Below are 14,036 nucleotides of genomic sequence, written 5' to 3'. Positions count from 1 at the left end.
CCTATTAGTTTTTTTTTACTTTCGTTGCTAATTTAAGTTAATTCTTCGCCTGCGAAGCTCTAAACTTAATTCAAAAGGAGTACGATAAATATAATAGCAAAGAGTAAAGTCATTTGAAATTTTACTAAAAAATTTTTATATTTTCAAATCAAATAAATATACAATACCTGATGTTTAAAAAATAATGACGTTCTATTGTTTAGTGACACTATATACTTATTACAATTCACGTATGTATATTTTGTGGATGTATTACACTAAGTTGGATTTTACAAATAAGTATATGAATGAAGGTGACGATAATTATTTTTCAGATATAAAAAATCAGATAAAAAGTTTTAAATCCATCATACTTGAAAAATTGCAGTTGGGGCAATTATTATAATAGTTTATAATCGTAGTTTTTAAAATAGTTATGTACAAAATAGCTTATCACAATTATTTTACAAGAATATAAATTAGAGGTAATAAGCAAACATTGACACAGTATAAGAAAAACGTACTGTATTTCACAGAATAATGGCGAGGAAAAATTTAACAGTACTTTAAATTAAATTATAATAATAATCAAATATTCCTAATAATAAATTAAAAATTATATGTACGGAGGAAGTTGATTAAGCATTTATCACCTATCAACAAATAATTGAATAATCAATCTTTTAAGACCTTCCATGGTTAAGATTATGTTTTTAAATTATTGTATTCTTTTGTAATAATAACTACTATTTTATAAAAATTTTGATATGTTGTATATTCTATCGATATTTTTTTACTACTTTTGGAATTATATTTTGGATACAAAAAAATTTTTTAATTTTTCAGTGCTAAAAGTTATTTCTCATGTCATTTGATCACATGACAGGATTATGTATGACTATAGAGTGTACATATTTAAAATTGTATATAAGAAAAGTATTCAAACTTAAAATTCTTGTATCTTACAATTACTTCTGAACAAATAAAACAATTTTACATTATATGAATGTACAACATGCTTAGTACTATATTAATACGGATTGCAAAAAGTAAACAAAAATTTATTAGACTCAATATAACAATATAAAACGATTTCTCCAAATTTCCTTTTACCTTAGATATTTTGCTATGCTTAGACTACAAAAAATTAACCAAGTTTTTTTTTCAATTTTAGTCTAAAAAGATTCTGTACAAAATTTGTCTTACTGTTAAATAAACTGTATAATGTACACGGTACAAATACTTAAATAAAATTTGATAAATGCCATGAAACGTGCTCAACATCTTTGATTTTATTTTAACAAAAATACTCTTATAATTTTCTCGTATGTAGATGGTAGCCTTCAACCTCGGTGCCATGATTTTTGATAGTGACCATACCGTGGATAATAAGCGTATGCGTATACCACTGAAAACAAATTTTTTTTATTGTATATTTGGTAAGACAAACCAAGTAATTGCTTACTTCTAAGCTTTTTTGTAATATTTTTTTTTTCTTTAATATTTTTTTTTTATTACTCATAAGTATACTAATGATAATAGTAATCATGATAATAATAATAATAACAATAATAATAATAATAATAAATATTTGACAACTCTCTTGTTTTTGAGGTATTCGTTTATTTTAATGCATAGGTGAGGGTCATATATATGCTGCTCACAATAATCTACGTACCTCATATAATTATTCACTTGCAAAGTAGTGTAGACAAGTATTATTAACGAAATAATTTTGCTTTCATAACTAATAAACATTTTTGATGTGCAATTCGGATCTTACTTAGAAAGTGTAATAATTATATTACAGATTTTACAAGCTTTGTAAACTTGTACAGTTAAACTAATTTCATGAAAGAATAGTTATAATAACAATTCAACTATCTAAAGCTCTTAAGTTAAAATCTGTAGAATGCCCTACCATTGAAATTTTTAAGACAAAAGTTTTCAAAAAAAACATTAACAAAAACACTAAATTAGGGGCTCATCTACATGACATGGAATCTTAATAAAAAATAATAAACGTTTTATTGCAATTCCATATAAAATACTGGAACCCCTCGGTTTAGTATTACCAAATGCTGTACATTAACTCATGCTTAATCTTTTGCTGGTTAAAAAAAATAGATATGAGAAAAATAAAATTTTTAAACTTTATAGTGTTTTACGTGGTTTTCCAAGTGCAAAAATCGACTAGAACCCAACAAAAAAATTTTATTATTTAAAAATAGTTATATAATTGATGGCTCGAAGGATTGACATCTCAAGGGTAAAAAAATTATTTATTTTTCTAACCCAGAAAAAATAGAAACAAACAAATAAAACTTTGAGTAGAAAAAAGTAGGTGCCCAATTTTAGAAAATCAAAGATTTCTAAACTTTTTTTGTTTTGTTTACTTGTATCTCTAAAATAAGTATGAAAAATTATAAGTTCTAATATGTAAAGAAAACATTTCAAGTGATTGGAGAAGGGTCATTATGTAGCACGTTTTTCAGTCTGTTGTTTTACTTTTCTTCTGTTATAAGTAATTAATCAGTGCATTCAAGTACTTATTCCATATAAATAACCTTCACATTTCTGTCATTTTTTGCAGATCTGAAGGGTAGTTTAAGTTTAATTTGCGTTTACTGTAGGAAAATGTGTAATTTTTCAGAATCACCTATGTTTCACCTATAAAAACAAAAGTGTCCTTAACTTTTTTCTCTGCTACCCTTTAGATCCACAAAATTTTGAAAAATTTATTTCTATGTCAAAATCGAATAGTTTATGAAATTTTATCCATATCTAAACGCCAGTTTAATAACCGACAAAATTACCTCAAATAAAACTTACTTTTACACTTTGTAATCAACGTATAAACAATGCCTGCTTGGATTATTTGTCCTCATTTAGAAGTATAATTGCATAAATTTATTATGAACATAATGTTAAGTAGCACTCTCAACCGTTCGCGTTACCTCATGTCATTTATTTATCTTCACTCTTGCAAGTGAAGAAAAATTAGTTCATGTCCTATGAATTTTGTTTTTTGGACCATCACGTCTCCTACGAAGCTCATGTTCGATCGATTGTTGAACATCGAAACTGGGCCCGTATCCCGGGTACTTGCCAATACCTAGAATTGAATTACTATGTGTGGGTGGAAATGCAGCGTTCTTGTACAGTCCAGCGGTGCTAGGTCCTAAAATAGGAATTTTCAATGGTCCTTGCATGGCGATGACATGTAGACCTGGACGAGGGTGATGACGTGGGAAGTATCCTTTGGTTTCAAATCCAGTAATGTCTTGGTTAGAAATTTCAATTTGGACATCTGGTGGTGACTGATAATTATCACTACTAGCTTTCGATGGCAAATATTTGAAAGGATTCACGTTGGGAGTCCCATACTTTGTGGGCACATTGTATGAATGTAGATCGTAAGTACTTTGATAATTGAGCTGTGGATATTCGTATTTCTGAGAATTGTCTACTTGGTTTTTAAAGGCAACCAACTGCTCGTAGTTTGGAGGCTGTTGAACTGTTTTTAGATTATCCACTGGGTCATTTCCCAATGGTGGATACAGCTCGTAGTTGGCTTGGTTGTGCTCTTGTAATTGAAGATTGTTTCCAGGTACTGGCGTTACTTCTTCAACGGACTGAGTCTCAGGTTGTTTGAAGTTATTGGAAGGATAAATATTCAACGTCCCAGTTAAGTGCCCAACAACATTTTTTACATTGTGTTCTGGCTTTCGGGGCTCAAGATCGTCAGTGTGAGTGTCATCAGCTTGTTCGTGATGTGACTGTATCGGAGTGGTTTCAATGTGATCTGGTTGAAGGAGATCCGCCCCAAAGTGGCTTGATGTTGAAACGTCCGCTGATATTGGCTTTGCGATCAATAGACCCGGTTGGAGATTGTCAACTGTAAACGTAACGTCTGTCAGTTGGTCTATAGACCTGTTGTTAGTCACGTAAGATTATTATTATTGCCTTGTGCGAGTGAGTCATTTTAGATTTTTTTTTTATTTGAGGATAAGTATCATGCAAACGCTCCAATGTTTTATTTTATTTTTTTTACAGCTTTGTTAGTTCTAGGTAATTGTTCTTAGTAATCCTAACATTATTATTTGAACATTCATTAGTGGAATTAGCTCACTACTGTTCCTCATTAGTAAAGCAAAAGGTACTTGATGAATGTAAGCTCATAAATTAATTTTTGCTTGCACATAACACTTGAAAGACAATATCAAATTAAAAGTGTATCGACTTATTAAAAGGCTGACTAATTATCTTTTTTTTGCATACGTGTGGCGAATTAAGGATGTGTTATTTGTGAATTTGTACACGCGTACGCACTAATCGTATTAATTTGTTACTATATTTTTCTGGTACACTGGATTAAACATCGGCCTTTAGTAACGAAAACTCGGTTATCCGATTTATGATAATTTTTGTTGTTTAAGCCATAGTCAGTTTACGCTGATTTTCAAGTATCTATCGATATTGCTATTCGAAATATTTTGCCTAACACAAACATTTAGGGATGTAGATTTTTATGTGCTCCATAGCTGGTGGCATAAAATTCAAGAATTAGGACTAAACAAGGTTTGCAAAACAAAAGATGACAAAATGGTAAGCTTTCTTGAATGCTTCTCAGAGAATTGAAGATCTTATCACGGATGATTTGATAAGTATCATACGAAGGGATCTAGTAGTTGAAGATTTTTGTGACTATATTTTATACCATTATATAATTAAAGAAGATAGGATCAAAATTATTAAAAAGTCTTTTTTACCCAACGAATAACTGAACATCTTCACTTGTACATAAATTGAAAGCAATACTGATCAAAGCCGAATTTGTCTCCAAAGTCTACAAATATCAGTGTATACAAAAATACAAAACACCAGTCTACAGTCGATGAAGATGAAAGGAAAAGAAAGAATATTAAGAAATTAAATGTGGTAGCATCAAGCAAAAAAAATTACGAGAGTAAATTTCATTAACATCTTTCAAAAAAATTTTCACCATAACTGTAATATATGACAAATTATTTTATTATGACGAAAAATAAGTTTACGAAGTAAATAGACAGTGCCGGCCTTTGGGGGGGGGCGAGGTCGGGCGGCGCCCGGGGGCGCCGAGCTCTGAGGGGCGCCAAAAGAGTCATGCCCTAGTAAATTTTGAAATATATTTATTGTTTTTATCTGGTGCAATACGAATCTATAATATATGAGTGTGAAGAGGCACTTTGACCTTAAAGCATTGAGTACTGAATTTCGTACTAAATATAGACAAAATAAAATTATGTAATACTCACGTTTAAATATGTTACTTTGTGACCATAAAGCATAATGAATATTTTAACTTTGGATGATATGATTTTTCAAAAAAGGCGTAGAATTGTGAGATTTTAATGAAAAAATAGTATTTATTATTTACAGACACTAATACACTCCTTCTATAAAAGATTGAGTAAGCTCTAACTACTTAATCCGCTTAAAATTGAACTTTTCGAGCTTTTTTACTTGCAAAGTCTTTAATCAATTCTGTCAAATCTAAATCTTCTGCTATCTCATTTTCAATGGATAAAGTACCAAGACTTGACAACCTATCTTGTGTCATTGTCGTTCGCAAAAAAGTTTCAATTAACTTTAATTTTAAGAAACTTCGCTCTCCAGACGCCACAGTAACGGGAATAGTTAAAAGAATACGCATTGCAATCCAAACATTTTGATAAATCTCCTGTAAATTGTAAGTTTTAATGAAATCCAATACGACTTTAGGTGTAATCTTATCTTTTGAATTTCTGATTAAGAATTCTCTCAAACTAATCAGCTCATTACACAGTAAATTTCCTTTAATATCTGATTTATTATCAATCGTAAGCTCTTTCTCAAGATTAGAATACAATTCGAGAAGTTTTTTTTTTTTCTGGTAAAATTTGAATATTAAATAAAAATCCCCATGTGGTCGAAAAATATTCCAATTGTTTGAATCTTTCTTTCAAAGATGATAATGAGACATCTAATAAGGGGTTGAATACATCTATTTCAAATTTTTTTTCTGGGTCAATTATAATTTCATCGTTTGCTTTTTCGTCAAAAACCCGTTTAACTCGTCTGATTCTTTTATTTTGTTCGAATATAGGCTCAACTCCTAATTCCGCTGCTAATTCTTTAGCTGATATAATAGCTTGCTTAAAAACCACACCGTCTATAATTTTCCAAGAAATCACAGCAGTTTTTAAGAAGTCTAGTACATTCGGAAATGTCAATATCTTGAGCTTGAAGCATTTTACTCACAACATTGATTTGAAACAAGACATCATACCAAACAACCAAAGAAACAATAAAATTATAGTCTTTTAACTGCTTTGCAAGAGTGATTGCGTCATGCCGGGTATCGTGATCTGATGTATCATCTTCTGATAAGGTTATAAGAACTTGTGTACAACAACTAAACAAAAAAAAGACCGCCACTCGTTATATTTGTGAATGAAAACTACACACACACACACACACAAACACACACACACATATATATATATATATATATATATGGGGCGCCATCGAAAAATTGCCCGAGGGCGCCGGAGTAGCTAAGGCCGGCACTGTAAATAGTTGTGACAGCTCTTCTCATTACTAATGTATTCATTTTATTGAAGTATTATTTGATTGTAAGACTGCCAATCTAAAATCTGGGTGAAATATAACAGAATAGTAGTTTTTTTATTTAGTGTCACAAGTAGCCAGGGCAAAAACGAGGTTGAATGTGCACAAGGTGCTCCACCTATACCATATTTAAAAAATAGCCCCCAAAGTAAAAAAGAAATATTTACTGTATGACATTGACACTATATGATTGAATAAAAAAATAATTGCTTAGCCTCAATTTGACCCTGATTTATAACACTTAAATTCTATAATAATTCCTAGTTGTTCGTAAGCTTCCTCATGTTATTTTTAAATAAAACCTTAAAACACTTAACATCCAATTAGTTTTAATCAGTATTCAATGTTCGTTTGTAAAACTTAGATATTTCTATTAATCAATAAAAAAAAATTTAAAAAAAAAAACATTTTTCATGTCAATTTATAGCGCTTAATCATTAGATTCATGCAGATATTTCACCAATTAGTGCAAAGTACCATTCTTGATTTATCTAACGTAATTCAATCACATAACAAATAAAACACATTTTTTTACAAGAATAACATTAAAAAGCATTAGTTCCAACATTCGTGTTGTAGATGACTCTTGTCTCACATAAACATGGTTAATGTATTAAAACTTCGTTTTACACTGCGAATTCGCTTCATTTAGTGGTTTATTCATTATCCCTTTTATCAATACTATTTTCACTACTTATAATAATTAGACATCTAATTACGCAATTTTTTTATTATGATTTCGTGCAGCTTTTGATTATTATTTGTTATCATGCAGTCATGCCCTCTCAGCAAAACGAGGAATAAGAATGGGAAAAGGAAGAGAAAGAGACATTTCAACTAATGATTCTAGTACGTGTACATAACGCAAATGATTGGTTTTATAAAACTTCTCTTTTTCTATTGCGTGAAATGGAAATATATAGGGTTATCTGGAAGGAAAGCAATTATACCAGACTAAAAGTACTTACTATCAGAAGCAGATGTGAATGTCGAGTGATATGCGTCAGGGCTCGGAGGTGGTCCATCATAGTGCAAATTATGGCCTAAGAAATAGATATTTATTATTAAAAACATATTTATACTTGCATATTACAATAATCTATGATTTATTTATTTATTTCACAAAAAATTCCAACTTCTGTAAAATTATATTGGTATATCTAATATGAGTTTTGTTTTTAGTTGTTTATTTCGTGGCAATACTGTATGATCTGTTATGTATAATTACATCATGCTCTTATAAAGATAATTTATATTTATAAAAATCATTCATTTTTCTATGGTTACTCGCTAAGAAATTATAATAAGTTATTAAAATGCAAGTAATTAAAATCTATACTAAACATTTAGCTAACGGTACTTTGATGGAGATGTTATGCAAGCGTTGCTAGTACTGCTATTACCATATCGGTAGAAATAATACTGTTGTACATTTTCTTCCATGACAAATGAAAGATAAGAGACTGATTTATACGTATTCGCCTTTTCAACTAACTATTATTGCAAAACACAGTTTTTAAAAAAATGATTCGAAAACGCTATGTGTTTTCTTTAAAAAAAAAAAAAAAACTTTTTCCAAGCGTATTCCATTAGAATTTGCCTTATCAACATACTCAATATTTGTCGGTGATCTGAAATTTTCTAATGAAAACCTGTTCTGGCTTTTTTTTTCAATCAACTTACTGGCAAATAAAAGATCTCTAGATTTATGTTTATATTCATATCTGTCTTGCACGAAAATAGCTAGACCTGATTTCGAAAGATCAAACCGTGCAATAACTGCTTTGAGTAAAAAAAAAAAAAGAAAAAAAAAAGAAAATGATGTTGCAATGAAGTAAGTGGCTTAAGTCATTTGAAAAGAAATAAAACCACACGTATGTGAGAAAATTTCTTCAGAGTCGTTATTATTTTTGTTTATTTCATTATAAACGGTAAATATGGATCCATTGGTATGTTTATATTGGATGAACATTTTTGTGCATCGTTTTTGATGATGAACCTCCATGAAAAAAACCAAAGCAAAATAAGGTGAGCTTTAGAATTACTCGTTAGTCATCTCCCATAACCCAATTTCATTTTCACTGGATACTGCAGCACGAATCAATAATTTTTTTTTCCTGCCTAACAATACATCAACAACAGTCTACTATTTCATATTTTTCCGTCCCGTTAACAATAAAACTCTCATCACCTACTGCCATTGTTCTGATCCCGCGCTCCATCTCCCCCAATGTCTTGGCACAAGTGTAGAAGAACCGAATAACAAACCAACGGCGTATATATACACGGAATTGTCGAGCTTGCCGCTGTAGCGATTTCATGGGGGCGCACACAAAGAAAGGGGAACAAAAAGCGTGGGATAATCAACGGTATGCGTATATAGATAAAAGCTCACCGGTAAGTTGTGGTGCCACCGCGTCGTACGTATATCCATCGGGATGAGGAGCACCGTACACCGGATATATCGGCTGCGGAGGGTGCTGGGGTGGCTGGACGATGGCACTGTTTGCCAAGCTCTTGCCCACGCCGGTAAGGGCCTCGCCGGCACTGCTGATGATTCGACCCTTGGTCGACACGAGGAAGCCTCCGCCCTTAATGATCTGTCCCGTAAGCGCCAGCCCACCACCACCTATGGCCTTCACCGCTTGGATGAGGGTGTTAAGGATTGCCTTCTTGAAATCCCAGACGCCAAAGTTCTCTTTGCCGTACTGAAATGAAGCGCATCGTCCTTCGGTTAACAACGTTCATACAATATATCAATTTGCTTACAAAAGTGAATTCAAGGCAACCCGATTGCTTCTCTGGACTTCCCATCGATTGTCCAAGCGTTGTATAGCTCAAAGCAAATCTCGAGTACCAGCAATTCCACTCGCGAGGTGGTTCGACAACGAACCCATAAAAGTGGAGCGCCAATGCAAATCGATTGGCTCACAGCCCGTCAAAGTAAGGGTATACGTTTGAGCGTGCCCACTTGTCGGCCGATTGCTTCGCGGGGCTGTGCGTTCTAATGGGATCTCAAGCGAACCGGCGCAACTTGAAATTAATGTGCGCGCTTAATCAAAGCGTAATTTAGTTCCCGTGTTCTTTGCCTCCGAGCCTTCGCTCGTTTGGCGGCAACTCCCCCGGGAAACTTGTTTTTCGCGCGTCACTCCCACTTTTGAGGTATATTGTACGCTAAACACGGCCAGTTTGTTTTGTCTCGGGGAAATTCCGAGTGGGCGAGAAGAGGCCAAACGTTTGTCATCCCGTTACTCATGGGCATTTCGCGCTTGAAACTTTTGTCAGTGACGTTTGGTTTTCAAATGACGGTTCAATACGATTCCTGGACTGGAAAATTTTCACCCTTTTTTTTTTTTTTGTATACCTTGGTCAATTTTTAACGTGTGGACTATCCTTTTGAGTCCGAGTCTGTTTATATTAAGTTTATTCAGCCGCAATTTACGCTCGAGCGATCTTCTTTTAATTGTCAATACGCATTTCGATCGTAGCTATTTTTCACGAAATTACTCTTGCTACGAGGATCAATTTTGTGCGTTTTTGAAAAAATAGATCTAGAATAATGAAAACATACACACTATTCGAGAACCAATCATCATTATATGTCCTTGAAGAGTAAAATTGATTTTACACGCAATCGTCGAACAAAGATCGATTTCCCATACAAAAAAAAAGATAATAAACAACCATTTTAAGATGGATTTACAGTTGGGGTGTTTTTTTAGCCGGCAATGTATATTATATACTGCAGGAACGAAGGGATGAAACGCTCGTGGAGTCCAAGGAGGGGTCGATAAACAGGGAAAACGACTTGCACGTACGTTTCCCCCCTCGATCGCGCGAACGGCGAACGACCCAGTTAACGTTCGTGCACACACCCATACTTACACAGCAATCGCTTTAGGTTCGTTTATTAGCTGTCTGATCACCTCGTCTCTTGCGCTAAACATTGGAATCCAGCTAGGAAATGTGACGAAACATGCTCTTTTTATCTGCTTGGCGAGCCCATGCTTTGATGTGGGTCGGGGGGAGGGGTTTACGCGCGTGTAGAAGCTGGACTTGTAGCAGATAGCACAAATCGTACGTTTAGCCGGTGGCTTCGGAAAATATGAGAGGTGAAGCTTGTACGAGCGAAGAAAAGCGAGAGCTACTTCATTAGAACATTTTTTTGTCGGTGACGGAAGGTCGTCCGGTCCATTGACAAGAACAGCAAAGCGTTGGATTTTTGACCGTTGTTTGCCTTGTCGAGTTGAAATAGTCGTTCGACAGTGCCCTTACGTGTGAAATTTCAGGGCTGGAGAAATCGACATTTCCATAAATGTACATGAGAAGTCTATACATTCATCAGAATGATTAATTAGCCGTAGTTCAAGATTTTTTTTACAAAATCATAGTTTGCGAACAAAAATAATCGCTGCTAATTTATGGGCTCAAAGCTTTCTTGTGTATAAATATTTCCTCATAATCGTTTTTTTTTAATTCTCAATCAATTTGATAAGTATTTAAAAATGTCAAAACTTTATATTATTTTGTTTCAATTATTAAATTATATAGACTAATCAAAACATTTTTTAATGTATTTTATTTGATAACAGAAAAAATAAATTACATTGTAGCGACTCAATCCTGAAAATGCGGCATCAAAAACTTTGGATGAAAAAATTTTACTTGTATACGAAATATTGTACACCAACAAACTCTATACGAAAATGACAGACATAAAACGATTATGCATACAAATTTGCAACACAAATATTACACCGACTATTTACAAACACGAATACCCATACAATTTTACAAATTCTTTTATTTCGATCCAAATACATTTTTTTAGAAAAATATAGTAATCTACAAATTTTTAGATATTCAATGTTCTAGACCACTAAAAAATTAATTTTTTGGAAAAGTTAGTTCCAATTAATTGACAAAATTTTAAAAATAAAAAAAAAAGTTGAGCCAAAATTTTCTTTTGCATTGTCATAAATATCTTAGAACAAAAAATTAACCACCTTGCATATGGCAATTGATATTTGGAGTTCTGAAATGTGACTGATTACGTATAAACACACACACGCACAGATATAGAGAGTGAGAGAGATGAATGAATTGTGCTAATAAAATTTACGTTGATTCTTGAGCTTAGAAAACACATTTGTAGCATGTCATCTGCGTATTTGGTAGGCTGCAAAGCTTTTTCTATGTGAAAGTAAAATTTTCAAGTCAACGAAACTTATAGTTCTTACTTCTAAATCTTCATGAACAAAATAATGTTTTAATTATAAAATAACGTCCAATGGTGGAACTGTCAAATTTTGTATTTATTAAAAAACAAAACGACGTTTCGGCCGTTTGGACAATGTCCCGTTCCTCATTAGGTACAAAAATCTATGAGTAATAAGAAAAATTCTTTACAATACAAATTCTGGTAAATACAATAAACGCAAATTAAGTAAAGTGTATAATATATCTCTGACTCTTACAAAGGGGATGTACAATCGTAGTATAGTCAGAGTATCAAATTTCGTTGCTTTTATACCCTGCACATACACAATAATGACATAGTATACGCACATAATACAATCAAATAAGAATCGCGAGCAGTTCCTCGTGAGACACACGTAAACAGATCATGTTTTCCGAATACCATAAATAAAAGGGGCCCTCAAATCATGTACATCAAGTTAGCCTCCTTTCTTAATTGACTTAACGAGAGACTTGTAACAATTTTTCAATTTGTCTGTATCTTGTTGTCTGTTAATATTATTATTGAAATAATGTATATTTAACATTTCGGAAAACAGGTGCTTTTTATAATTTTGTTCTGTGTCTAAAATTTTTATTTTATCAAAATTGAAGTTGTGTGTAAATTAAATGCTATGTTGTGATAGTACAGATGTATCCTTTTTTTCTCTATGTCTCTTTTATGTTCTGCCATTCTTAATTTTACTGCTCTCGATGTTTAACCGACATAACAGCAGTTGCAATTCACACATGGTATGTGGTAAACGACACTATTTTTATCGAGTGGCTCGGTTACATATTTTCCAAGTGAAAAGATCGGATTCAATTTATTGTTTAAACTGTATACAAGACCAATGCGAAGCTTCTTACAAAAATATTTAATAGGACCGTGCAAGTGGGGAATATACGGTAATGATAAGACTAGTTTATAATTATCATTGTTTCTATAGCAATTGTCAATCGTGTTCATTTTTTAAAGGTATTTATTCTTTTTTTTTTAAATTCATCCATAAATTTTTGAGGATAGTTGTTAGCTAGTAAAAATTTGTTGATTAATTTTAAATTATGAAATTGAGTGTTCTATCTCTATTGAGTGTTCTATTGAGTGTTAAATCTGCTAATTTAATGGAAAAGTCTACTAATGTGTAAATGATATCTATTTTATGTTGTATTGGATGGTGGGAGAGAAAATTCCAGTATCGGCCTGAATGTGTGGGTTTTTGGTACCAATTAGTTAGTACTGTGTTATTTTGTTGAATGATAATTTTTAAATCTAAGAAACTAATGCCGTTGTTGCATGACTTAAAAGTGAATTGTAATTCCGGACAATAGCTATTAAAAATGTTTTTAGTATAGTTAATGTATTTAGTAGGCACACGTATGAGAATATCATCGACATACAACACACACAGTGAAACATCAAAACATAACTTCTCCAAGCATGAAATTTCAAGCAAACGCATTACAAGATCACACAGCACTGGACTACAGGGACTGCCCATTGAAGAGCCAAAAACTTGTTTATAAAATTTGTTGTTGAAATGGAAAAAAGTTAAATTAAAAATTAAAGGTACACCTGTGAAAAATTCATTGAGAAAAACATTGATTTTACCATTCAAGAATTTTCAAAAATGTTTTATTGCATTTATGATTAAGACTTTACTAGTATTAGTAAATAAACTAACAACATCTAGACTAATGTAACCAGGTGAAATGATAATATCTTTTAATTTATTTTTTAACTCAACTATTTTTTACGTGTGATTTCGCCAGCGGAATATTCTTAATCAAAAAATTTGAAAGAAACTTGAAACTCTGACTACATTATGATTTTACATTCCCTTCGTAAGAGTCAGAGGTATATTATATACTTTACTTAATTTGCGTTTATTACATTTACCAGAATTTGTATTCTAAAGAATTTTTTTTATTACTCATAGATTTTTGTACCTAATGAGGAACGGGACATTGTCCAAACGGCCGAAACGTCGTTTTGTTTTTTAATATATACAAAATTTGACAGTACCACCATTGGACGTTATTTTAATTATTAACCAACTGTCATTGGACGTCTTATATTAAAATAATATTTTATCGAAAAAATCTAAGCCCATGCAGTATTTACTCTAGTGAAATTTCATTAGCATGGAAGATAGCACTGGTTAGAA

The 14,036-nt window shown here is 32.2% G+C and overlaps 1 protein-coding gene across 1 annotated transcript in view; it reads right to left on the bottom strand.

Moving 5' to 3' along the window:
* Window positions 1–2,984: 2,984 nt before the first annotated feature.
* LOC149374869 (uncharacterized) overlaps window positions 2,985–14,036 on the bottom strand; it is a 44,040-nt gene continuing 32,988 nt past the window's right edge. The window contains exons 5-7 of the mRNA XM_089590675.1: window positions 9,026–9,338; window positions 7,599–7,673; window positions 2,985–3,877 (exon numbers count right to left, since the gene is read on the bottom strand). Coding sequence (XP_089446801.1) covers window positions 2,985–3,877; window positions 7,599–7,673; window positions 9,026–9,338 — 1,281 coding nt within the window. The remainder of the gene's footprint in view (window positions 3,878–7,598; window positions 7,674–9,025; window positions 9,339–14,036) is intronic.

This window comes from Copidosoma floridanum, unplaced genomic scaffold, assembly GCF_036245765.1.
Source record: "Copidosoma floridanum isolate Cflo_tuat_1 unplaced genomic scaffold, Cflo_Japanese_pri ptg000013l, whole genome shotgun sequence".
Lineage (NCBI taxonomy): Eukaryota > Metazoa > Arthropoda > Insecta > Hymenoptera > Encyrtidae > Copidosoma > Copidosoma floridanum.
This window is presented reverse-complemented; position numbering and strand designations above follow the sequence as displayed.